General features: G+C 50.0%; 1 protein-coding gene across 5 annotated transcripts in view; it reads left to right on the forward strand.

Moving 5' to 3' along the window:
• The window catches only part of LOC142587347 (tRNA:m(4)X modification enzyme TRM13 homolog), a 424,180-nt gene that overhangs the window by 239,801 nt on the left and 159,440 nt on the right, over nt 1–24,939 (forward strand). For all 5 annotated transcript variants that reach the window (XR_012829490.1, XM_075698280.1, XM_075698279.1 and 2 more), the window contains one exon: nt 18,805–18,871. Coding sequence is in view for 4 of the 5 variants with exons in the window: in XM_075698280.1 (XP_075554395.1) it covers nt 18,805–18,871 (67 nt within the window). In the remaining variant the exon portion in view is untranslated. The remainder of the gene's footprint in view (nt 1–18,804; nt 18,872–24,939) is intronic.

The following is a 24,939-nucleotide window of genomic DNA, read 5'->3' on the forward strand; positions in this document are numbered from 1 at the left end:
ATACGTGACAATGTCAGCACCCATACTGTGCACATATATTCATAGGCACTGGGTTTGGGATTTGCAGCGTGCACTGAGGTACAGTTTACAATGCTATGAACCTGCACTCAGCTATAAAAGGCAGAAGAACGATGTTTAGCGCTTTTCAGAAACCCCGCAAATCCCAACAATGCGCCATCCACAGGGTCCCTTTGTAGCTGATCGCCACCAGCGGGTACCGAATCAGGTATCACGTGAGGCAGAAGTCGACGCAAGCGCCATCTGTAGCGATCACAGTAGGCAGCTGTGCCGATGCACCGTGGTTTACAATGCGCTGATCACAGTTGCAGTACGAAGCTCGTGGCCCGAGATCCCAACAGCTTCAGCAGCGATGTCGACGTATCGCTATAAAAGGCAGAAGAATGATGTTTAGCGCTTTTCAGAAACGCCGCAAATCCCAACGTTGCGCATCATCGCCCGCAAGGAATTTTAGCTGTGGCCTCCCCGCCCGCGGCTTCAGTGGGCACGGTAACATTGCAAGAAGCATTGTTCCTGATTTCCGCTTTGCTCTGATGCAGGTGCGTACGTTTTCCTTGTACGCTAAATAGAGCGATGGCATCTACTTGCTGCTGTTGCCGTGCCCTGGGGTGCTGTACGTGTGTAATTGTGTATGATTGCTTTTCTACGGCTTTCCTACTCTTGTGCTCCGGCGACATAGAAACGAACCCCGGCCCCACCACTCGATCCGAATCCCTATCAGAAATTGAATCGCTCCCTGAAGACCCTGCATAACAGATGACCGTAATTTTTCAACTTCTCAAAGATGTTCACTCCTGTTCATTACAAAATTCGAAGGCAGAACACGAGTTGACTGCAGGTATTAAATCCATTAAGGCTGGGCAGAAAAGCGTCGAAACAAAAATAACTACCGTTCAAAAGCGTTTGGATGAACCAGAAAAGACAGAAAGTTCTTGACACCTTCAGCCATGGGTTTGCAGGTATGCAAACCCATGGCAAAGAATCTATTGAAAGCCTAACTTCACAAAATATTTTTTACAAAAGCGCCTAGATGATATGGAGGACAGGTTGCGCCGCATTAATTTGATTTTTCATGGACTGACAGATTCATCTGAAACATGGCAACAAACTGAAAGCACACTGACCAATGCGCTAACGAAGGCTCTTGACTCACTACCAAACGACCTATTTCAGCGTGTTCATCGTGTAGGGATATTTTCCGCTAATAAATGCAGACGCACCATTGTCAAGTTTACCAACTACAAAATGAAAGTGTTAATCCTATCACATCGCAATGATTTCAAGGAACACAAAATTTCAATAAGCGACGATTTTTCACCCGCCACTCGTATTGCGAGAGGGAAACTTACTGAATTTACTGACTGACGCTTCGTTACTGACGCTTCGTCACATGGGGCGTCCTAGGGGCGCGAGAGGGGCAGTGGTAATTCATCACCATATCATGTTATGATTTTGTATACTAACATCAGAAGTATCTTGAATAAGAAAACTCTTTCATCGGCAATAGACACCTGTTCTGCGCATATCATGGCACTTACTGAAACTTGGCTATCATCACAAATTCATGATAACGAACTCTCACAACGCACACCGCTTCGCAGTATATCGCAATGACCGAACTAATCAGCAGGGAGGCGGCGTACTCCTTGCTATTTTGAAAGACACACCGTCATCATGCATCTACACTAGTAGCGTCTTGGAAACTGTCTGGGCATCAGTTACACTCGACCATCAGAAAATAATATTCGGCGTATGCTATCGTCCTCCTTCTCTATCCTTGTTTATTAACGACCTTCATGATGAACTTGACATAATACACACCAGATTTCCATCGGCTTCCTTTTTTTTACTAGATTTTAACTTTCCGAATATTGACACGTGTACTTATCTTTATCGGGCAACCACGTTTCGCCGCCTAACAAATGTAATCGCACAGCGTGGGACGCGCCTGCATGTATCCGAAGTTTCTGGAACGTTATCGATGCTTCTGTCCGCTGTCTGTTGTCGCCGAACCTTATGTTGTCCGATTTCACCACCTGAGGCGAATAGTGTAGAACTTTGTGGAAGGCACGCGGGTCCGAACGATTAGTCTGGAACATTCGATGACTGGTCTATAAAAGCCGACGCGCTTCACCGGCTGATCAGATTTCCGACGATCGCCGACCGTGTTCGCCGCTATCGTTGTGCTATAAGTGTAGCCTGTTTTTGTGGGCACAGGTTCCCCCAATAAAAGTTAGACTTGTATTTCACCGTATTGCAGCTTTCTTCGCCGTCACTACCACGTGACATCTGGTGGAGGTGCTTGTGCGTTCATGTACCGAACGCCCCCGCAAAGCCGCGATCCAAGCCCGAAGCCCGAGGACAGAACCAACATCGCCCAAGACCAGCGTGCTAGCCGCAGACTGCTAGGACTGCCCTCGAGCACGGACTTCTACCTGAGACGACAAAGATCGGGGTCAAGACAACCCCAATGGCTGCCCCAGCGTCCCCCGTTATCCTACAACCTCGGGACCCACCAACCTTCCATGGAGCAGCGACTGAAGACCCGCAATCATGGCTGGAGACCTACGAACGAATCGCGAAATTCAACAACTGGAACTCCGACGACAAGCTGCGGCCAGGGTTGCCAGGTCCAAAATGTGAAAAGTAGCCAAAAAATCTCGGAAAGTAGCCAGAAAAGTAGCCAAATTTGGCCACATAGAGAAATGTAGCCAAAAAAGTAGCCACGTTATGGAAAAACGTTGCATTTTCATTTACTATGTAACTCTGCAGGCATTATCACAACCAACACTTAAAGCTGCTTTTAGTAAACGTAGGCAGATACAAAATATATCATGAAACCTGTATAAATGACTACACCTAAGAGTGATTTGACCAGCATGTAATATGACTAGAATATTATCACAAATCAGAATCACAGCTCCAGTTCAGGTGTACATGTCTGAGTTAATCTTGGCAAACATATCTCGAAGAATGTCAAAGCTCGAGGCATTCTCGAGCGATCGCTTTCGCGATTATTTACGTGCGATTTTGCGTCTTGGCATCGGACGCGTCGCAGGTCTTTTGTTACGCTCTGCAAAGTAAGATGCCCAGTCGCGCGAAATCTCGCAAAAGTGATCGTATTCCAGAATACAGCTGTATATTTTCAAGCTGGCAACATATAAATGGATCGACTAAGCTGAGAGCGAGCCGGCCAGACTGGCCACTGCCATGCTAGCAGCATGTTTCCGTTTATCCCGCGGCCAGCTATCCAAGTGTTCCATTTTGCAAACTTCAGGCAGCTCCGGGTTGTCTTAGGATCCCACCTCCCGTTGACTTCCCATCAGGACCGGCACTAGATGGCTGCCGTCTGGCTGCCAGCGGGCTGCCAGAACTCCGAAAATCGAAGAAACCCAATGTGCGGAAGACCTGACGCGGAACGTCAATGCGAAGATGGAACACGCTGTGACGTCACCAGTGGGAAATCCTTTGCATTAAATGAAAGCGCCCGAGTCAGATTGACAATGATGATGGACCACCTTGAAAAGATTTAAAGTGTCGTCATCGTGCCTTGGCCTAAATATTTGGTAATGTTGCCGCATAATATGCGCTCCACAAGTTTCTGTCCAATTTTTACAATAGTCGAGCTATTTTAAAAGTAGCCAAAAAAGTAGCCAAGTAGCCAAGGCATTTTTCCCCCGCCAAACAGCCTCAAAAAGTAGCCAGTTTGGCGCAGAGTAGCCAAATCTGGCAACCCTGGCTGCGGCATGTCTACTTCGCCTTAGAAGACGCCGCCAGAACTTGGTTTGAGAACTGGGAATCGACCTTGACAACGTGGGACCTGTTCCGTAGCGGCTTCCTGCGCACCTTTACAAGCGTCGTGCGCAAGGAAAGGGCTAAAGCTATGCTAGACGCCCGAGTGCAGCGACCAAACGAGAACGTTGCCATCTTTACGGAAGAAATGAGCCGTTTGTTCCGCCACGCCGACTCGGATATGGGCGACGAGAAGAAAGTCCGCCTACTGATGCCTGGTGTAAAGGAGGAACTTTTCGCCGGAATGGTAAGAAGCCCACCGAAGACCGTCGAAGAGTTTCTTCGTGAGGCGACGAGCATTGAGAAGACACTCGAGATGCGAAACCGGCAATTTGATCGCCGCACGAACTCTACAAACTACGCCAGGGTTCAATCACTGGCTACCGACGATCTACGCGAGACTGTCAGAGCGGTCGTACGGGAGGAGCTACAGAAGTTCTACCCAAGGACGCAGTCCCAAGTGGATCCAATCGCTGAAATCGTCAAAGAAGAGGTTCAGCGATCGCTTGGAGTCCCTGAGGTGCAACCACGATCACCGCAACCTCAGCCGGGAGCGATGACCTACGCCGCCGTCGCCCGCCGTCAAGGTCCCCCTCCGCGACAACGCCAGGGCCCTGTAACGCCGCAATTCCGTCGTCCACCGCCGCCGCCGCCAGCACGCCCACCCCTCACCCAGCGCACCTACGCGAGGAAGACGGAGATTTGGCGAGCCCCCGACCACGGTTCGCTCTGCTACCACTGCGGCGAAGCCGGCCATGTGTACCGCCGATGCCCATACCGCGACCTCGGATTGCGAGGGTTCGCCGTCGATGCACCGCGGCCTCGGGAGGGTGAACGCCCTCGCGATATCGCCGACTACCTCGCCGCCGCTCAGTGGAGCCCTCGACGACCGTCCCGTTCGCCGTCACCAGGCCGCTACCTGTCGCCGTAGCGCCGTCCATACACTGGCCCAGCCCGGGGCCAGTCAGCGAGCCCATATCCGGAAAACTAAAAGCAGCAACCGATGGAGGTGCGGTTGCTGTTCGTCGAACTGACGAAGATCCTCCGCCGCCGACGAAGACGACGAAGAGACCATTTCGACGACATAATAACGACACGCCACCGCCGCGACGAAGTCAGGAAGCCAAGACTACACCGACGAAAGACGACTTGACGACGCGACGTTCCAGCTTCAGTTCAACACGACGCAGCCGTGATCCGACGCCAAGACCTAATTGCAATGCCAGACAAAGAACCACCGACCTGGACGTGCTTCTCGACGGCCACGCAGTCACCGCTTTAGTGGACACAGGAGCCGATTACTCCGTCATGAGTGGACCCATCGCCGCGCAGTTGAAGAAAGTTAAAACTGCATGGGAAGGCCTTCACATTCGGACCGCTGGAGGACACCTCATCACGCCGACTGGAATCTGCACGGCAAGAATAACCATTCATGACCTGACTTACCCTGCCACCTTCGTTATCCTCCAACAGTGTTCGCGAGACGTCATTCTCGGTATGGACTTCCTGGACCAACACGGCGCAATCGTCAACCTGAAGTCGAAGTCAATAACGCTGTCGGAAGATAAAGCGATACCGCCGGAGAGCTCTCCCTCTCACCATGCCTTAAGCGTGCTCGAAAGTCAAGTCATCATCCCACCTCGCTCCAGCATTGTCATTTCTGTCAGCACCAAAACACGTGCCGACGTAGAAGGCGTCATCGAGGGTGACCAACGTCTACTGCTAGACCGTGAAATTTGCGTCGCAAGAGGGATCGCTCGACTTCATGGAGGGAAAACTGAAGTGTTGCTGACAAACTTCAGCCAGAAGTCCAAGCACGTCAACAAGGGCACGGCGATCGCGTACTTCGAGGAAATTCTGGAAACCAGTAATGCGTTTGCCCTTTCGGATTCCGCCGCATCTACCCCGACGACCATGGTTCCCGAACCAGACTACGACATTAATCCAAGTCTCCCCGTGATTAAGCAACAGCAGCTGACAAGTCTGCTCCAACGATACAAAGGCTGCTTTTCGACGTCATCGAGGATTCGACAAACACCAGTCGCCAAGCATCGCATAATCACCGAGGAGTGCGCTCGACCACTCCGCTAGAGCCCTTACCGAGTTTCGCCGCGAGAACGTAAAGCTATAAGAGAACAAGTCGACGAAATGCTGCGCCACGACATCGTCCAGCCGTCGAAAAGCCCGTGGGCATCCCCTGTTGTCCTGGTGAATAAAAAGGACGGAACCCTACGTTTCTTCGTCGATTATCGTCGTCTGAACAAGATCACGAAGAGGGATGTATACCTCCTCCCACGGATAGACGACGCATTGGATCGGCTCTGCAACGCTAATTACTTCTCGTCGATGGACCTGAAGTCTGGCTATTGGCAAATAGAAGTCGACGAAATATATCGCTTAAAGACCGCCTTCATCATCCCAGACGGCCTCTACGAGTTCAAGGTTATGCCATTGGGACTGTGCTCGGCGCCTGCAACGTTCCAACTCGTGATGGACACGGTTATAGCAGGATTGAAGTGGCAGACCTGTCTCGTTTACTTGGATGACGTCGTTGTCTTCGCCGGAAATTTGGACGATCATCTTAAGCGGCTTGTAACTGTACTAGAGGCCATAAAGTCATCAGGGCTTACTCTGAAGCCAGAAAAGTGCCGCTTCGCTTAGGATGAGCTTCTGTTCCTAGGCCACGTCATCAGCAAGTCTGGAGTCCGCCCCGATACGCGGGAGACAGCTGCCATTGCAAAGTTCCCGCAGCCCATCGACAAGAAGGCAGTGCGCAGATTTCTTGGCATGTGTACCTACTACAGGCGATTTGTCAAGGACTTCTCACGCATCGCTGAGCCGCTGACAAAGCTAACTAAATGTGACGTCGAGTTCCAGTGGGAAACGCCGCAGGCCGATGCATTTCAAGAACTCAAACGACGCATGCAGTACTTGCGCAGTTCGACGAGCACGCCGATACCGAAATACACACTGACGCCAGTAGCCTAGGCCTCGGTGCCGTCCTAGTCCAGAGAAAAGATGGACGTGAACACGCGATAGCTTACGCTAGCCGGTCGTCAAAAGGAGAAGGCAATTATTCCACAACCGAAAAGGAATGCCTCGCCATCGTTTGGGCTACAGCCAAATTTCGCCCTTACCTCTATGGCAGGCCATTCAAAGTGGTCAGCGACCATCACGCGTTGTGTTGGCTAGCTAATTTAAAGGACCCTTCAGGACGGCTGGCACGGTGGAGCCTCAGACTACAAGAATACAACATCACTGTAATATACAGTCCGGACGAAAACACTCAGATGCCGATTGCCTATCACGCGCCCTCATTGACCCGCCGCCGCAAGATGACGAGGATGACGACGCCTTCCTTGGCATAATAAGCGCGGAAGACTTCGCCGAACAACAACGAGGGGACCCGGAGCTAAAAGACCTTGTCGAGTATTTGGAAGGGCACATCGACGTTGTCCCTAGGGCATTTAAGCAGTGATTATCTTCGTTCACGCTTCAAAACAACCTACTCGTGAAGAAGAACTTCCACCAGTCCGCGCCTACTACCTTCTTGTTGTTCCGTCGGCGCTGCGTCCAGAAGTACTGCACGCCCTACATGACGATCCGACCGCTGGGCACCTCGGTTTCTCCCGGACGCTATCGGGGATACAAGAAAGGTATTACTGGCCGAATCTAACCGCCGATGTCGCCCGTTACGTCAAGACATGCCGAGAATGTCGGCGACGCAAGACACCACCGACAAGGCCAGCGGGATTACTAAAGCCGATCAAGCCTCCTTACCGACGTTTTCAGCAGATCGGGATGGACTTGTTAGGAGCGTTTCCGACATCAACATCCGGAAATAAGTGGATCGTCGTGGCGACAGACTATCTCACCCGCTTCGCTGAAACTAAAGCTCTACCGAAAGGCTGCGCAGCCGAAGTGGGGAAATTCGTCGAGAACATCCTGCTGCGACATGGTGCTCCAGAAGTCGTCATCACCGACAGAGGAACGGCTTTTACAGCAGAGCTCACGCAAGCCATTCTGCAATACAGCCAGACAAGTTACAGAAGGACAACTGCCTACCATCCGCAGACGAATGGTCTCATGGAGCGCCTGAACAAGGCCCTCGCCGACATGCTAGCAATGTACGTCGACGTCGAGCACTAGACGTGGGATGCGGTCCCGCCGTACATAACATTCGCTTACAACACGGCGGTGCCAGAAACAACACAGATCACGCCATTTAAGCTGGTTTACGGCAGGAACCCGACGACGACGCTCGACGCCATGCTGCCGCACGTCACGGACGAGGAAAATCTTGACGTCGCTACCTATCTCCAGCGCGCCGAAGAAGCCTGACAGCTCGCCCGCCTGCGAATCAAGAACCAGCAGAGGACCGACAGCCGACACTACAACCTCCGACGTCGCTTCGTCGAGTACCAGTCCGGTGACCGTGTTTGGGTTTGGACCCCTATACGCCGACGAGGACTGAGCGAGAAGCTTTTGCGTCGCTATTTCGGACCGTACAAGATCATCCGACGTATTGGCGCACTGGACTATGAAGTCGTGCCAGACGACATTTCGCTATCATAGCGGCGCCGCTCACGACCTGAAATAGTCCACGTTGTCCGACTCAAGCCGTACTACAAGCGGTAATGAACTTGTGGGCTTCGCGTAACTGACCTTTGGACTTTGTGTCTTTTCGTTGTTTTGTTATTTGTGTTTGATAAGTGTCCTGTTGTGTTTCTCTCTCCTATATTTGTAGCATCGGGACGATGCTTTTTAAGAGGGGGGTATTGACACGTGTACTTATCTTCATCGGGCAACCACGTTTCGCCGCCTAACAAATGTAATCGCACAGCGTGGGACGCGCCTGCTTGTATCCGAAGTTTCTGGAACGTTATCGATGCTTCTATCCGCTGTCTGTTGTCGCCGAACCTTATGTTGTCCGATTTCATCACCTGACGCGAATAGTGTAAAACTTTGTGGAAGGCACGCGGGTCCGAACGATTAGTCTGGAACATTCGACGACTGGTCTATAAAAGCCGACGCGCTTCTCCGGCTGATCATATTTCCGACTATCGCCGACCGTGTTCGCCGCTATCGTTGTGCTATAAGTGTAGCCTGTTTTTGTGAGCACAGGTTCGCCCAATAAAAGTTAGTTTTGTCGCTCACAGTATTGCTACTGTGTTCTTGAAAGTCATCACCACGTGACATCTCAATCTTCATCCGACACCAGTGATTTTCTTGATTTATGCTCGTTTTTTTGACTTACCCAATTAGTCACTAACGCTACCAGAATCTCTGTCAACACAGACAACATTTTAGATATGATCCTCACCAATGGAGCTGGCTTTGCTTCAGCCATCACCTATTTACCTAACATATGTGATCACTCTTTACTCATTTTCAACACTAACACTGCCTGTCCTAAACCTGCAAGAAAGAAAAACACCATACTGGATTATATTAGAGCAGACTTCGATGCCATTAACCATGAATGATCAGTTTTTACTGAAAACTTCTTCCGAATCTTTGACGAACGCTCTGTGCAATTTAATTGGGATATATTCACGGCCAACGTTCACGAACTAACTCAAAGATATGTTCCAAGACGCACCATCACTTCTAATCCTGAAGTCCCATGTATACCGTCCATATAAGACGCCTATGTAACAGAAAAAAGCGCTGATATCGTAAGGCCAGGCTATCACAGTGTAACGCACACTGGGACGCATACAAGACTGCCGCTGATGCCTATATAACTGCGCTTAAGGAAGCAAAAGATAACTTCCTTTCACTCCTTACCATCGATGCTATCTACCAACATTAAAAAATTTTGGCGCGTCATCAACCCGCATACCGAAGAATCTAGTAACTTAACTGACGCGTCAGGTGATCCTATTCCGGCTCATTTATGCGCATCAGAACTTAACGAAACCTTTGTTTTGAAGTTCTCGCGCACATCAAACACCAAACATCCCGTTACACTCCGGTATAATTTCCCAACTATGTCTCAAATTTTTGTCGATTCATCTGGCATTGCTAAACTTATTGATGCCCTAAAATTTCATTCATCGCCCGGTTTTTACATCATTCATGCTAAATTAAGCAAATACAGTTGTCGACAGTTCTTTAATACTAACAAATGTATTTCAGCAGACTCTCGATAGTTCCATTCTGCCAACATAATTGAAAGTCGGGAAGGTGGTTCCATTATTCAAATCAGGAAATAGGACATCCCCTACAAATTGTCGCCCCATCTCGCTCACTAGTACTTGTTGCAAACTATTAGAAAATGTCATCTTAACTAACGTTGTGAACTTTCTCGAGTCTAATTCATTTTTTACACCCACACAGCATGGCTTTCGTAGGTCATTTTCTTCCGAAACACAACTTGCCTGCTTCACTGTCAAACTTCACCATATTTTAGATCGCGCATCAGAAGCTGACTGCATTTTCCTAGATTACTCGAAAGCATTCGACAAGGTATGTCACCGCTTATTATTTTTAAAGCTAACCCAACTGAATATCGACTACAATGTTCTGAAATGGATTGACTACTTTCTTCTTAACCAATTGCAGTTCATTCATGCTAATAATTTAATTAAAATTAAATAATGGGGTTTTACGTGCCAAAACCACTTTGTGATTATGAGGCACGCCGTAGTGGAGTACTCCGGAAATTTCGACCACCTGGCAATTTTTCATGTGCACCTAAATCTTAGTACACGGGTGGTTTCGCATTTCGCCCCCATCGAAACGCGGCCGCCGTGGCCTATGCTAATAATTTTAACTCACCTTTCAGCGAAGTTTACTCGGGCGTGCCATTTTACCCCTTTTATTTCTTATTTACATCAATGATCTCCCTTCCATTGTATCATCTAACATCCTTTAGTTTGTTGACGACTGTGTTGTTTTCTGCGAAATAAAGTCCCCCGATGGTGCTAACATCCTAGCACAGGCTCAGCTTCTAGATTCTAGACCCTAGCTCAGTCTTAAATCTGCGCTTAAATAACTTCTCCTTTCCCTAGTGCACTAGGTTTGAGGACGGCATATATTGGTCCTCATTGTCCGAGGCACAAGTAGCTTTCACAGAGCTGGAAGAAGCTTCTCATGCAGATTACTAAAGTACCATGTGCTTTTTTATGCTAGCTACCATAGCACACACTAAAACGCTGTCGTAGGTCTTGGCTACGACTACGCCTTTTCTTCCGGCGAAATCCGATCAGATGATTAGCGCATGCGCACTACTTTTAAACCAGGGTCTCTACCAACCAGAAAAACTGGGAATTCTCAGGGATTTTGAATAGTCTGGAAATACTCAGGGAAAACTCAGGGTATTTGGGCTTGTATCAGGGAAAGTTGGCTGTAATTTCTTTGAAAGAGAATGAAAGTCGCGGTATTGCTGGCTAGAGTAACAGAAATGAATCGTGAAGAATCTACTTTCACGCCATGTCGTCGGCTGGAGGTCCTTTGACGATGGCGTTGACGGTAGAAACGCCGTTAAGACCAGCAAATTGAAGGCGTCGTCCGCGATGCCTTTTAGGATATGGCCCACCTTGTCAACCTCGGTCATGGTCTCGTCGACTTTCCGGCAAAGCGCGAGCACTTCCTGTATGTAGGTGACGTACGATTCGGTCGACGAGTGGACATGGGTGGCAAGCTCTATTTGCGCAGCTTGTTGGCAGCCTGACGGGTTGTCACATAGGTCGCGAAACCTCTCTTTGAAAATGTCCCAGCTGGAGAGCTCGACCTCATGGGTGTGAAACCAGACACGCGGTGTCCCGTCCAGATAAAAAAATCACGTTTGCAAGCATCATGGTAGGGTCCCAGTGGTGGCTTTAGCTAACACGCTCATACATGCGGAGCCAGTCGTCGACGTCAACGCCATTTCGTGCGGACAATCTTACGAGATCACGGAGACTAGGAACCGTGACGTAAGGTGTGCTTGGCGCCGCTAGTTTAGGTGGCGATGGGATGATTCCATCGGAAGCCATGGCTGAGAAGACTACAGTGCGGCCACTTCGGAGCTCCGTGGCGAGGACGGGCAACGTTCCACATCCACCACAATGTTAAGCGAAGGATGATCCAGTAAAACGAGCAACTATTTACAGGTTATATTGTTACGTAAGAAGACATAGATGAAAAGCTATGTACAAGTAAATTTACAACGCAATACGCCGCACTTGGCCAAGTGGGAACAGCCAGCGCTAGCCTCCAATCGTCGTCGTCGTCGTCGTCTTACTACTCGCTTCATCGTCATTGGAAATACTATTCCGTAGCACCACCCCCGGCGGCAAAAGCGCCGTCCCGGAGCGACTAAAGGCCGGACTCGGAAGCAGTGTAGTAGGCCTTGAGCCTACTGACGTGCACGACATCGCTAGATGCCAGAGTAGATGATGTAGCTAACAGGAGAAATTTCGTACGTCACAGGCGTCACCTGGCGCAGTACGCGGTAGGACCCTGTGTATCGCGAAAGGAGCTTTTCTGAAAGTCCGACGTGACGAGAGGGCGACCACAGGAGCACGAGCGCACCAGGCGAAAACTCTACGTCATGGTGGCGGGCGTTGTACTGACGCTGCTGAGTGGTTTGCGAGTCCATCAGTCGAGCACGGGCAAGCTGGCGTGCATGGTCGGCGAGGGCGATGGCGTCGCGCGCATACTCGCTTGTTGAGATTGCAGCAGGAGGAAGTGCCGTGTCAAGAGGCAGGGTCGGTTCGCGACCGTAGAGTAGATAAAATAGACAAAATCGGGCGGTGTCGTGCCGGGAAGAATTATAAGCAAATGTGACGTAAGGAAGGGCAATGTCCCAGTCGTGGTGGTCCTTGGAAACGTACTTGGACAGCATATCGGTAAGAGTACGGTTTAACCGCTCTGTCAGGCCATTGGTTTGAGGATGGTATAATGTAGTCAGCTTGTGTTGAGTGGAGCAGGAACGCACAATGTCGGCGATCTTTCGAGAGGAAGTTACGACCACGGTCAGTAAGCAACTGTCGCGGGGCGCCATGAAGTAAGATAATGTCACGCAAGAGAAAGTCCGCGACGTCAGGGGCGCAACTGGTAGGGAGAGCCCGCGTGATAGCCTATCGGGTGGCGTAATCAGTTGCGATGGCTACCCATTTGTTCCCAGAGGATGACGTGGAAAAGGGACCGAGGAGCTCCAATCCAACACGAAAGAACGGTTCCACAGGGACGGTGATCGGCTGAAGATGACCGGCAGGTAGCACCTGAGGTGCTTTCCGACGCTGGCAGGTATCACAGGCAGCAACACAGCGTCGGACGGAGCAAGCGAGACCAGGCCAATAGAAGCGGCGGCGGACGTGGTCGTACGTGCGGGTTACCCCAAGATGTCCTGCAGTGGGTGCGTCATGCATCTCAAAGAGCACAGTCTGTCGTAGATGTTTTGGCACAAGAAGAAGATCAGATCCGTCAGGGAGTAAGTTCCTTCGGTACAGAATGCCGCCCTGGAGGACATATCGGCGAACGGATGCGTCGGTAGGTGTAGAGCGCAGACGCTCGATGAGTGCTCGCAGCGATAGGTCTCGGTGCTGCTCATCGGCGATTATAGCGAAAGCAGACACAGAGAAAATGCCGTTGCCGGTGCTACTGTCGGCGTCGTCGGGCTCGTCTACTGGGTAACGAGACAGGCAGTCAGCGTCCTTGTGTAGTCGGCCAGATTTGTAGGTGACAGTATACGAATATTCTTTGAGGCGTTAGGCCCAGCGGCCAAGTCTTCCTGTAGGATCTTTCAGTGAGCATAACCAGCAAAGAGCGTGATGGTCTGTGACAACGGAAAAGGGTCAGTCATATAAGTATGGGCGGAACTTCGCAACCGCCCAAACTAGGGCCAGACACTCACGCTCAGTGATGGAATAGTTGCGCTCGGAGGGTGAGAGGAGCCTGCTGGCGTAAGCGATAACATGGTTGTTGCCGCGCTGGCGTTGTGACAGTACTGCGCCGATTCCGTGACCTCTGGCATCAGTACGGACTTAGGTAGGCGCAGAAGGATCGAAATGGGCCAGAACGGGAGGCGTTATGAGACGGTAGATTAGATGCGAGAATGCAGAGGCCTCGTTATCGCCCCACTGGAAAGGGACGTCTTTTTTCAAAAGCTCGGTCAGTGGTCGTGCTGTGGCCGCGAGTTTTTTCACGAAACGGCGAAAATACAAACAAAGGCCGATGAAGCTGCGCACATCATTGACACACTTCGGAACAGGGAAGTGCGTAACAGCATGGATCTTGCCTGGGTCCGGTTGCACTCCGTTCCCGTCAACGAGATGCCCAAGGACGGTAATCTGGCGATGGCCGAAGTGGCACTTCGATGGGTTCAGTTGCAGACCGGCTAGACGAAAAACGTCCAGGACTGCCGAGAGGCGCTCGAGGTGCGTAGCGAACGTTGGGGAGAATACTATAACGTCGTCCAAGTAGCACAGGCACGTGGACCATTTGAAACCGTGAAGAAGGGGGTCCATCATGCGTTTGATTCTGTCGTGTTTGATTCTGTCGAAACCTCATCAATCATGGAGGCATTACGGAATCAGGGTGTAGACGAGCTGTATGTAAAAATACTGAAAAATTTCTATAGCGGCTCCACAGTCACCGTAGTCCTCCATAAAGAAAGCAACAAAATCCCAATAAAGAAAGGCGTGAGACAGGGAGATACGATCTCTCAAATGCTATTCACAGCGTGTTTACAGGAGGTACTCAGAGACTTGGATTGGGAAGAATTGGGGATAAAAGGTAATGGAGAATACCTTGGTACCTTGCGATTCGCCGATGATATTGCCTTGCCTAGTAACTCAGGGGACCAATTGCAATACATGCTCACTGACCTGGAAAGGCAAAACAGAAGATTGGGTCTCAAAATTAATCTGCAGAAAACTAAAGTAATGTTTAACAGTCTCGGAAGCGAACTGCAATTTACAATAGGTAGCGACGCACTGGAAGTGGTAAGGGAATATATCTACTTAGGGCAGGTAGTGACGGCGGATCCGGATGATGAGACGGCAATAATTAGAAAAATAAGGATGGGCTGCGGTGCGTTTGGCAGGCATTCTCAGATGATGAACAGCAGGTTGCCATTATCCCTCAAGAGAAAAGTGTATACCAGCTGCGTCTTACCAGTACTCACCCACGGGGAAGAAACCTGGAGGCTTACGAAAAGGGCTCTACTTAAATTGAGGACGACGCAACGAGCTATGGAAAGAAGAATGATGAGTCTAACGCTAAGGGATAAGAAAAGAGCCGATTGGGTGAGGGAACAAACGCGAGTTAATGACATCTTAGTTGAAATGAAGAAAAAGAAATGGGGGGGGGGCATGGGCAGGACATGTAATGAGGAGGGAAGATAACCGATGGTCATTAAGGTTTACGAACTGGATTCCAAGGGAAGGCAAGTGTAGCAGGGGGCTGCAGAAAGTTAGGTGCACGGATGAGATTAAGAAGTTTGCAGGGACGACATGGCCACAATTAGTACATGACTGGGGTTGCTGGAGAAGTATGGGAGAGGCCTTTGTCCTGCAGTGGGCGTAACCAGGCTGATGATGATGATGATGATGATGAATCCACGCAAAAGCGCCATGAGCCATCCTTGTTTTTTACCAGTACAACAGGTGACGCCCATGGACTACATTACGGTTCTATGATGTTCTTGGCAAGCATTTTGCGAACTTCTGCGTGGATAACTTGACGCTCAGCCGGTGACACTCGATACGGGCGGCGATGAATAGGAGGGGCATCGCCGGTAATAATGCGATGTTTAACAGCTGTAGTTTGGGCAAAGGACGATCGTTGAAGTAAAAAAATCTAGTGGTAGGAAAAGAGGACGCGGTAGAGCGCACGAGCATGCTCGGATGGCATGTCGGGGGCAATCAGTTTCTGTAAGTCGGCGATGGTACAAGTCGCCGACTGCCATGGTAGAGGAGGATTGGCTGAATTGTCGTCTATTGCAATAGATGCTATTGAGTGATCCTCGAATGAGCAAAGCTGGGCCAGAGACATCCCGCGGGGCAGCACTTGTGTCGTCAAGCCAAAATTGACCAGTGGCAGGCAGACGCAATTCGCCGTAATAGATAAAACGGTATGGTGTACTGTGATCCCGTTTTTAAGTAGGATGTCGTAAATAGGAGCCGCGATGTAGTGACCGTCGGGCACTGGTGGGGATGACACTAAGTCAACGTAAGTCAGTGCCGAAGTTGGCAAGCGAACGAAGTCGACGGAACTGAGGCGACTGGGGTATGGCTCAGCCGAATCCAGAACAGGCAGGTCAAGGCGGAGTGTACTGGCGGAACAATCGATGAGAGCAGAATGTGCGGAGAGGAAGTCTAAGCCGAGGATGATTTCGTGGGGACAGTGGGCGACGACTGTGAATAGAACGATTGTGGAGCGATCGGCGAAGGAGACACGGGTGGCACACATACGAATTAGGGGGGCTGTTCCGCCATCGGCGACACGGACAACAGGCGTCGTGGCGGGCGTGATTATTTTCTTCAGGTAGTTACGAAGGTCAGCGCTCATTACCGACAACTGCGCCCGTGTCTATAAGAGCAGATACAGAAACACCGTCGACTTGCACGTCAAGAAGGTTCAGATAAGTGGGCAACGTCAGTAGAGGATTTGGCGGCGTAGGGAGCAATGCAGCGTCGCCTCGAGGCGCTGCATCATCTTGTTTTCCGGCTGGGAGCGGCGTCCGAAGAGAGTCGGCGAAAAGGAGCGACGGGGCTGGGGAGAGCGAAATTGTCGTCGTTGGGGCGAAGGTGAACGAGAATAGGGGCGTTTCGACGCAGGAGGATCAGTGGCCGCATTATCGGAGCGTGCGGCATAGGGACGAGGAGGGCTACCTGAGGGGCGAGGGTAAGCTGTATAAGCAGACCAGGTCGGGGAAGTCCAGCGACTGTGACAGTGCCGAGGAATGTGCCCGATTCGACGGCAGTAAAGCAAATGGGCTTGTCGTCAGCAGTGCGCCATTCAGATGGGTTGCGGAAACGTAGTGGGTAAGAAGATGTGGGACCGGGCGGAATCGAAGTAGCCGGGTGGGTATCAGGGCGATGGGCCGAGCAGATTGTGTGAAGACCCATGTTTTCGAACTCCTGGCGGACAACTGCCTGGATCAGGGAAACCGTGACTGCAGTTGCATTGGGGGGGCTGGAGTCGAAGGTAGCCGGATAGGCCGCCTCAATCTCACGCCGGACGACCCTGGTAATATCGCCAGTGTTGTTGGGACGAGGAGCGTCGGCACAGGAAGATGTCGCTGGGGTGTTGGGCAAACAGGCAAACTGCTGTTTGACACGTCGGCTTTTAGCGAATTCCAGGCGGCGGCACTCTTTTATAACTGCATGCACCGTCGCCACGTTGTTTAATACGAGCAAGTTGAAGGCGTCATCGGCAATGCCTTTGAGGATGTGGGATACCTTGTCTGACTCAGTCATGTGTGCGTCAACGTTGCGGCACAGAGCCAAGACGTCCTGAATGTACTTGGCATAGGGCTCTGTTAACGTCTGCACACGTCCGGAAAGCGCCTTCTGTGCGGCAAGTTGGTGACCGTAGGGGTTGCCGAACAAGTCTCGGAGCTTTTGCTTGAGCGAATCCCAATTGGTGAGCTCATCTTCGTGCGTCCAAAACCAAACTCGAGGTCTGCCGCCGAGGTTAAAGTCTACGTTGGCGAGCATGATAGTAGGGTCCCACCGGTTATTGCGGCTGACGTGTTCGTACAGACTGATCCAGTCGTCGACGTCTTCCCCATCTTTGCCCGAGAATACGCCAGGATCACGGGGAGCGGGGAGAGTGATGTTGGCCGTCGAAGTTGCAGCAGGTGTCGGGGGCGGCTGAGTCGAGTTGTCATCGCCGGGAGCCATGAAGGAAGGCTCGACGTACCGTCCACTGCGAAGCTCCGTGGTAAGGTACAGGGAACGTCCACCTCCACCAGATATGTTACGTAAGAAGACGTAGATGAAAAGCTATATAGAAGTAAATTTACAACCTAATACGCCGCACTTGGCCAAGAGGCAACAGCCCGCGCCAGCCTCCAATCGTCATCGTCTTCTTACTGCTCGCTTCTTCGTCATTGGAAATACTATTCCGTAGCAATATTTACAAAAACAGTTGCATCGCTGACCGGTCAGATTCACCGTGCGATCCCAGTTCGTTCTTCATATAATGCGCATTCTTTGAGAACGTAACACACATTCAGGGCACTGATCGACCTACTATGTCTCTGTTTTCGTTTGAATAACAATGAATAACGCGCAGGCGACGAGATAGTAGAGACCAGACATATATATGCAATGCCAACTTTGGTTTTCATACCAACTTTGGTCACTGGGTAGTCCATGGTTTAGTGGGTACAGCATCGGGCTGCTTTCACGAGGGAACTTGGTTTGAAGTCAACCGTTCGACCAACTTCTATCGTCACGGGCACGACCCACTGGGTATGTGCCGCACTGAATCTTTCATGCCAACATGAGTTAGTATGTGCCACTGTTTATGCACCACTCTTCAATGACCCTATTCATGCCCTCTTGGATCATGGGTTATTTCCGTTTGGGTGTGTACCGCAGTTGGGTGAATCTTATTCACGTGAACTTGGGTCACTGGGCGTGTGTGACAGTGTACGTGCCGCACTTTGGTGATGGCGCAGCGTGCTCAGTGGGAAGCGCAAAGAAGAACCGTGCTGCATAGATGACGCATACATGACGCATTCCAATGGGGGCAATATGGTGTTACTACATTGCTTGACTCCTAATCCTATAATATCGGCATTCGTCTTGAGATGGGCTCTGCCGAAACCTCTCTATATTGGTCAATGACCTCTTGTATTAATGGTGACCAGGCAGTCTTCCGTCAAACTCTTGATGACAAACGTTATTGGAGCTTTGAAGCATGGTGCTCTGAGGGTTTCTATTATTGTTTCTAGGATTTTGATGTACAGGGTTTAACTAAGAAAATGTCAGAAATGTTATGTCAGCACTTTAAGTAAGGCTGTCCATTTTCTTATGTGCTTTTCTTCGGCAGATCTTGCATTGCGGTGCCTCATGGAAACAACAAAGCAGCCTTCAGATGCAGGCAGCAAAGCCTTACTGTGAGTACTATCATAATATCCTAAGAGGATGTGCTTTCTCAAGTAATGAAATTCCTGATTACATTTAAGGTTCATTAGGTAAAGCACTCCCACTTACACAGTTTCAATGCAATTGAGAAACAGAACGTCTTGTAAAACGACAGATGGGTGAGCAGCAACTGGCCTCGAGAGCATCACGTTTTGAGATCATCACATGTTTTTCTTTGTACTTTTAGTTTTTTTACAATACAATCTTTCAATCGATCAATCTTTATTTGGTACTGTGCACTATCGATGGTAGTGTATAAATTAAAATGTGTAAGGTGAGATGTACAATTAATGTGTTACAAAGCACTATGTTTAGTCAGTACAAATAACGTGTATGAAAACACAGGACTTCGTTGGTACCATACCGTTACGTGTGGTCTCCGGTAACCACTAACGTTCGTGAGCGAGAACACAAAGAATACCCAATAAAGTAACACTTCTTTTTTACCGGTTTGTACGTTCCCAGAAAACACGATTATTTCGGTGCCAGCGTTTAGTACATCGCCAAACTGCAATCGTAGGATACATTTCCCGGCCGCTAGATACGTTTTCCGGCGTTCAGTACTGCATGCTTTTAATAGGCCATAACCCAAACGTGCTGCCATTCCCTACTGCAGGCTGCGAACGTATACATTTTCTGGCTTCTGTGTCCCATGTAAACAAGAAAGCTGGGAGACGCGCACGATTGGAAACAGTTGCCGCCCGCCATATCAGCTTGTCCGCGATGGTCACCCGCCCATCTCCTGCGAAAACGCCGGCGCGCACTCAGTTTCTTATTCTAGTACCAGCAGGTCATCTCTCGAGTCATCGCTTGCCGCATTCATAGCTATCGCCGCCAACCGTATTGCGTTAAGCATCTTTGCCTGTCTTTCTCACAGCGAGTGGTGTCGCTGGAAGCACACTGAATGCTTTTAGTAGGCGATAACCCAAATGTGCTGCCGTTCCCTGCTGCAGGCAGCGTGATGTGAGCGTCACTTTTCGCTTCGGCTGCATCCGGCGTTGCCCACCATCTCGATTTTATTTCGGTTTCTCGTCGCTGTCTTTAAATACTGCGCAATAGGAAAAACAAAAAAGCGCGCCTAAGGCCACTGAAGCCCCACCAGCGCGTCGGTATCTCATGGCTCGTGCACATTGATTCGTGCAACGCTTTACTTTGAGTAGATGTCAAATACAGTTGAGTTTGTCACATATTTTTCACTTACTGCCGATCTTACATCTTCTTGGTCAGTACGCTTTTTGTCGCATTTTTTTCTAAAATATATGGAAGAGGTTCTGTTGTACAATACAGATACATAATTATATTCGTTCGCTAAAGCTTAGGAATTTAGTATATTACCATTCTGTTAACCTATGCAACCGAAGACAACAAATGAAAGCATCCAGAAAGGTCCGACACGTTACATACAATAATGAAAAATGTTGCACATGGTAGTAAAATATAATTCTTGAAGAAGTACAGATGTGTGCTTGCATACAAACACTAGTATTATTGTATGGTATTGAAAAACAAAACCACTTAAAGGGACAGACAACCGCTCAGAACATGATTCGAGATAACGCCACTGATGGAATGATTTCCTACCGTAGTGGCTAAAACGAGGCATGTTTTTCACATTAAACGTGGATTTATATTGTTACAGCGAGGAAAATACCTATAATATATTTACAGGTTATATACAGAAGGACGCTTCGAATTTCACTCAAATGGCTACCGAACGATATGAACATCACCGAGCGTTGTCGTCTTCTCTCTCTTCATCTTCATCGCTGACAGCGCCTCGTAGCATGACCTACGGTGGTGAAGGCGCCGTCCCTGTGCTTGGTGGATCCAGGTGATATGGCTTTAGTCTTGTGACGTGGTCTATGTCAGAGGCAGACCGCGCCATGGTGACATTGAGAGGTTCCATTTTATATGCCACGTTGGTTACATTGCGCAAGACACGATACGGACTGGAGTATGGTGAAATCAACTTCTCACAAAGACCAACGCGTCGTGGTGGTGTTCAGAGGGGGACCATGTCACCAGGGTAGAAATGAGCATTGCGGTATCGTGCGTCATAGACAAGTCGTTGCTCTTCCTGGGAAGCGTTGAGGCGCCAGCGGGCAATTTCACGTGCATCTGCAGCTCTAGAGGTGACATCACGAGCGTATTCTAACGTCGTGTGAAGAGCAGTGAGAAGGAGCGTGTCGAAAGGAAGTGCGAGGTCTCGACTGTATAAAAGAAAAAGATAAACAGAAACCTGCAGAATTATGCCGGGACGTGTTGTAGGCAAATGTTACAATAGGGAGGGTGGCGTTGCAGTCATGGTCAGCGGACACGTACATAGCGAGCATGTCTGTGATAATTCTATTAAGGTGCTCTGTCAGCGCGTTGGTCCGGGGGTAATGCGTTGTTGTAAACTTGTGTTGTGTAGTACAAGAATGCAAGGTGTCCTCAACAACTTGTGAAAGTACCGTCCTCGGTCGGTAAGCAGTTGTCGAGTAGTGCCGTGTTGAAGTATTCCACCTTCTAGGAGGAAGTCAGCCATGTCGGTTGCACAGCTGCTAGGGAGAGAGCGTGTAATTGCATAACGGGTAGTGTAGTTCATAGCAACTGCTATCCATTTCTTTCCACTGGCCGAGAGAGGAAAAGGGCCAAGAAAGTGAAGACCAACCCTGAAGAATGGTTCTGCTGGTATTTAAATGGAGTGAAGGCGCCCTTCTGGAAGAGCCGCTGGTTTTTTGCAGTACTGACAGGATTTGCAGGAAGCAACGTAGTGGTAAACAGAATGGTAAATTCCGGGCCAGAAAAAACGACGTCGAACACGGTCGTAGATCTTTGAAACTCCCAGGTGACCATCGGTCGCAATATCGTGCAACTGGGTGAGGACGGTGCATGCACTTAGGAAGGACGAGGAGCAGTTCAACTCCGTGGGGGTGCATGTTGCTACGGTATAAGATACCGTCTTGGAGCACGAACATGCGTAGAGGTGTTAGTTGTCGAGGCGGAAGTTTCCAGCTTACGTATGATGTCTCCCACGTAAGGATCACGGCGTTGCTCGTCTCCGAGGTTGCTAAATGCGCTAAGTGATGGTACACAGGCAGGAGTCGTCCCTGTCGGGATGTTCCGGTGGATCGGCTGGATGGCGCGACAAGCAATCAGCGTCCTCGTGTAGTTGGCCTGTCTTGTACACAACTCCGTACTCAAGGAGTCCTAGAGCCCATTGACCAAGACGACCAGCATGATCTTTTAGGGACTAGAGCCAGCATAAAGCGTGGTGATCGGCGCAACTGTAAACTCCCGTCCGCACAGGTGAAGGTGAAATTTGCCCACTGCCCAAACAAAGGTGAGGCATTCGCGTTCCGCTGGGGACAGAAGACGGCTAGCGTCTTCCATCTGCACCAGAGCTAGACGTTCCCAATGCACATTTGGTGCAGAAGTGCTGAAGGCGGTGGCGCGGGATAGTGCATCAGCTGCCTTGTTTTCGGTGCCTTCGATGTGCTGGATATCCACAGTGAACTCCGGTATATAGGCCAGTTCACGAAGTGCACGGGCAACGGACTTGGAAGAGTTTTTACGGAAGACATACACCAGAGGCTTATGATCCGTTAGAACATGAAATAGCTGGCCCTGTAGGAAGTGCCGGCAGTGCTGGATGGTGGAGTAGATAGCGAGCAGCTCACGGCCAAAAACGCTGTAGTGAGTCTCGGCAGGTTGGAGCTGCCGAGAGAAGACCAGTGGACGCCAGTTTGCTGCTGGAGAACAGCGCTGATGGCCACGCTGGAAACATCCACCATGATTCGAGTAGAGCGTTAGCTCTCAGATAGATGAGAAGCATCAAATCTGCAATGACCTGTTTGGAAGCCCTGAAAGCAGCTTGAGCTTCGGGACACCAGGAAATCATGGATGAGGAGCCCTTGTTCGTGCGAAGGTCAGTCAGTGGGTGCAGAAGCTCAGCACAGTGCGGAATAAAGCGTCGGGAGAAATTCACTAGGCCCAGGAACTCACGCCGCTGACCTAGGGTAGTGGGTGCTGGATAGTGTTGCATGGCGGGTCACGTGAGGGCAATGGGCGAATTCCCATTGTTGAGATGTGGTGACCCAGGAACTTCAGCTTAGAGGACCCAAGGATGCATTCCTAGGGATTGACAACCAGGCCAAGTTGTTGAAGGCATTGAAAGAGTTCCCGTATGTGACACTAATCTTTTGTATTGGGACTCGCAATGAGTGTGTCATTGATGCAGGCAAAAAAAGCTGGGAGGCCACGTGTTGCATTGGCAGTGAATCTTTTGAATGTTTGAGCTGCGTTCCGTAGCCCAGAGGGCTTGCGCACATACTGATACAGGCCGAAGGGGGTAGTAATGGCTGTCTTCGGGATAGCGGCAGGCTCAATAGGGATTTGGTGGTAGGTACTGCATCTGTAGGCTTAGAGTGACGCCTGACACCGGCGAAAGATGCCGAGAGCACGTGGGGCTATACTAATCCAGGTTGAGCCAAATTAGGAAGGCCCACTCAGCTTCAACAAAGACACTCCCTCACCAGAACAGGAATAGGCCTCCCTAGTGCAGTGTTCGACCACTCTAACATAGCATAAACCAATATGTATGCACTGAAAGATAAGCAGGCTAATATCGTCAGCAATCTCGAAGGCATAGTAAAACCAGCAGAATAATTTTATACTGAATTGTACAGTACCTAGAGGACTTAGGATAACTCCATTCGAAACCGTAGTGCACAGTATACAGAAACTCCTCCTATAACTAGCGAACAGGCAGAAGGGCCTTGCAAGGCATGAAACGGTGAAGAGCGGTTGGGGAAAATGGAATAATGGTCGATTTAATCAAAGATGGAGGAGGCTTAATACTTGGAAAACTGGCACCTCCCCATACGAACTGTTTATCGGCTGCAAGGGTCCCAGAAAACTGGAATACGAACACTATAAATCCAGAAAAAGGGAGACGTTAAAGGATTGATAAAAGATTGGCCCATTAGCTTACTCCCAGTGTTATATAAAAGGTTCACCAAGGTAATCTTCAAATTTAATAAGGGCAACAGTGGATCAGTCAACCAAGGGGACAGGCAGGTTTCACGAAGGGATACTCTTCAATGGATCACATTCATATCATCAATCAGGTAATCGAGAAATCCGCAGAATACAATCAGCCTCTGTCTGGCTCCAGTGTAAATAGCCTGTCAGTAGCCTCTTTCGTCTGTTTTGCCTCACGTAACGTTCTGGTGGAGGTTAGCGATACCCGTCTTCGCCACGGAACTCCGAAGTGGTTGGTACATCGCGCTTGTCACCATGCCTCCCGGTGACGAGACCGCTTCTACAACGGCTTCGGCTTGTCCGACTGCTCCAATCGTCGCGATTTCCTAGCATCGCGACCCTGGTGTGTTCTCAGGCCTGGAGAGACAGGACGTTGACGAATGGATCAAGCTCTATGGACACGCTAGTGCTAATAAAAGGTGGGGCCCGAAGATTATGCTCGCCAGTTTCATCTTTTATCTCGGGGGCACCCCAAGTGTGTGGCACCAAACGAATGACCACGAGATAACCAGTTGGGACAGTTTAAAGAAAAGCTGCGGCAACTGTTCGGTGATCCCATTGGGCGCAAGGTTGCGGCGAGAAAGGCTCTTGCGTCTCGTGTTCAGGCATCTAGAGAGCCGTACGTTTCATGCATTCTCGGCGCCTTGGCTCTATGCCGCAAAGCTGACGATACTGTCTGGCGCAGATAAAGTTGCACATGTGCTAAAATTCATCGCCGACGACGCTTTCAATTTGCTTGTTTTCGGCAACGTCTCGACTCTCGACGCTATCATAAAAGAATGCCGTCGCCTTGAGCAAGCTAAGAGCCGTCGTATCACACACCCCATCACGAGGCTACCCAACACTGCTGCTACGTCGACATGTGAGGGTCGACCGCGTCAGACCACCACCTGTGACGACCTAACCCGTATTCACCGCGAGCTCGAGGCCGCCTGTTCGCCAGCTTTCTCCGCGACGCCTCCCGATCTGCCAGCAAACACGATCGCGATGATTCAGGTCGTCGTCAGACAGGAAT

The sequence above is a fragment of the Dermacentor variabilis genome, chromosome 7 (genome assembly GCF_050947875.1).
Source record: "Dermacentor variabilis isolate Ectoservices chromosome 7, ASM5094787v1, whole genome shotgun sequence".
Classification (NCBI taxonomy): domain Eukaryota; kingdom Metazoa; phylum Arthropoda; class Arachnida; order Ixodida; family Ixodidae; genus Dermacentor; species Dermacentor variabilis.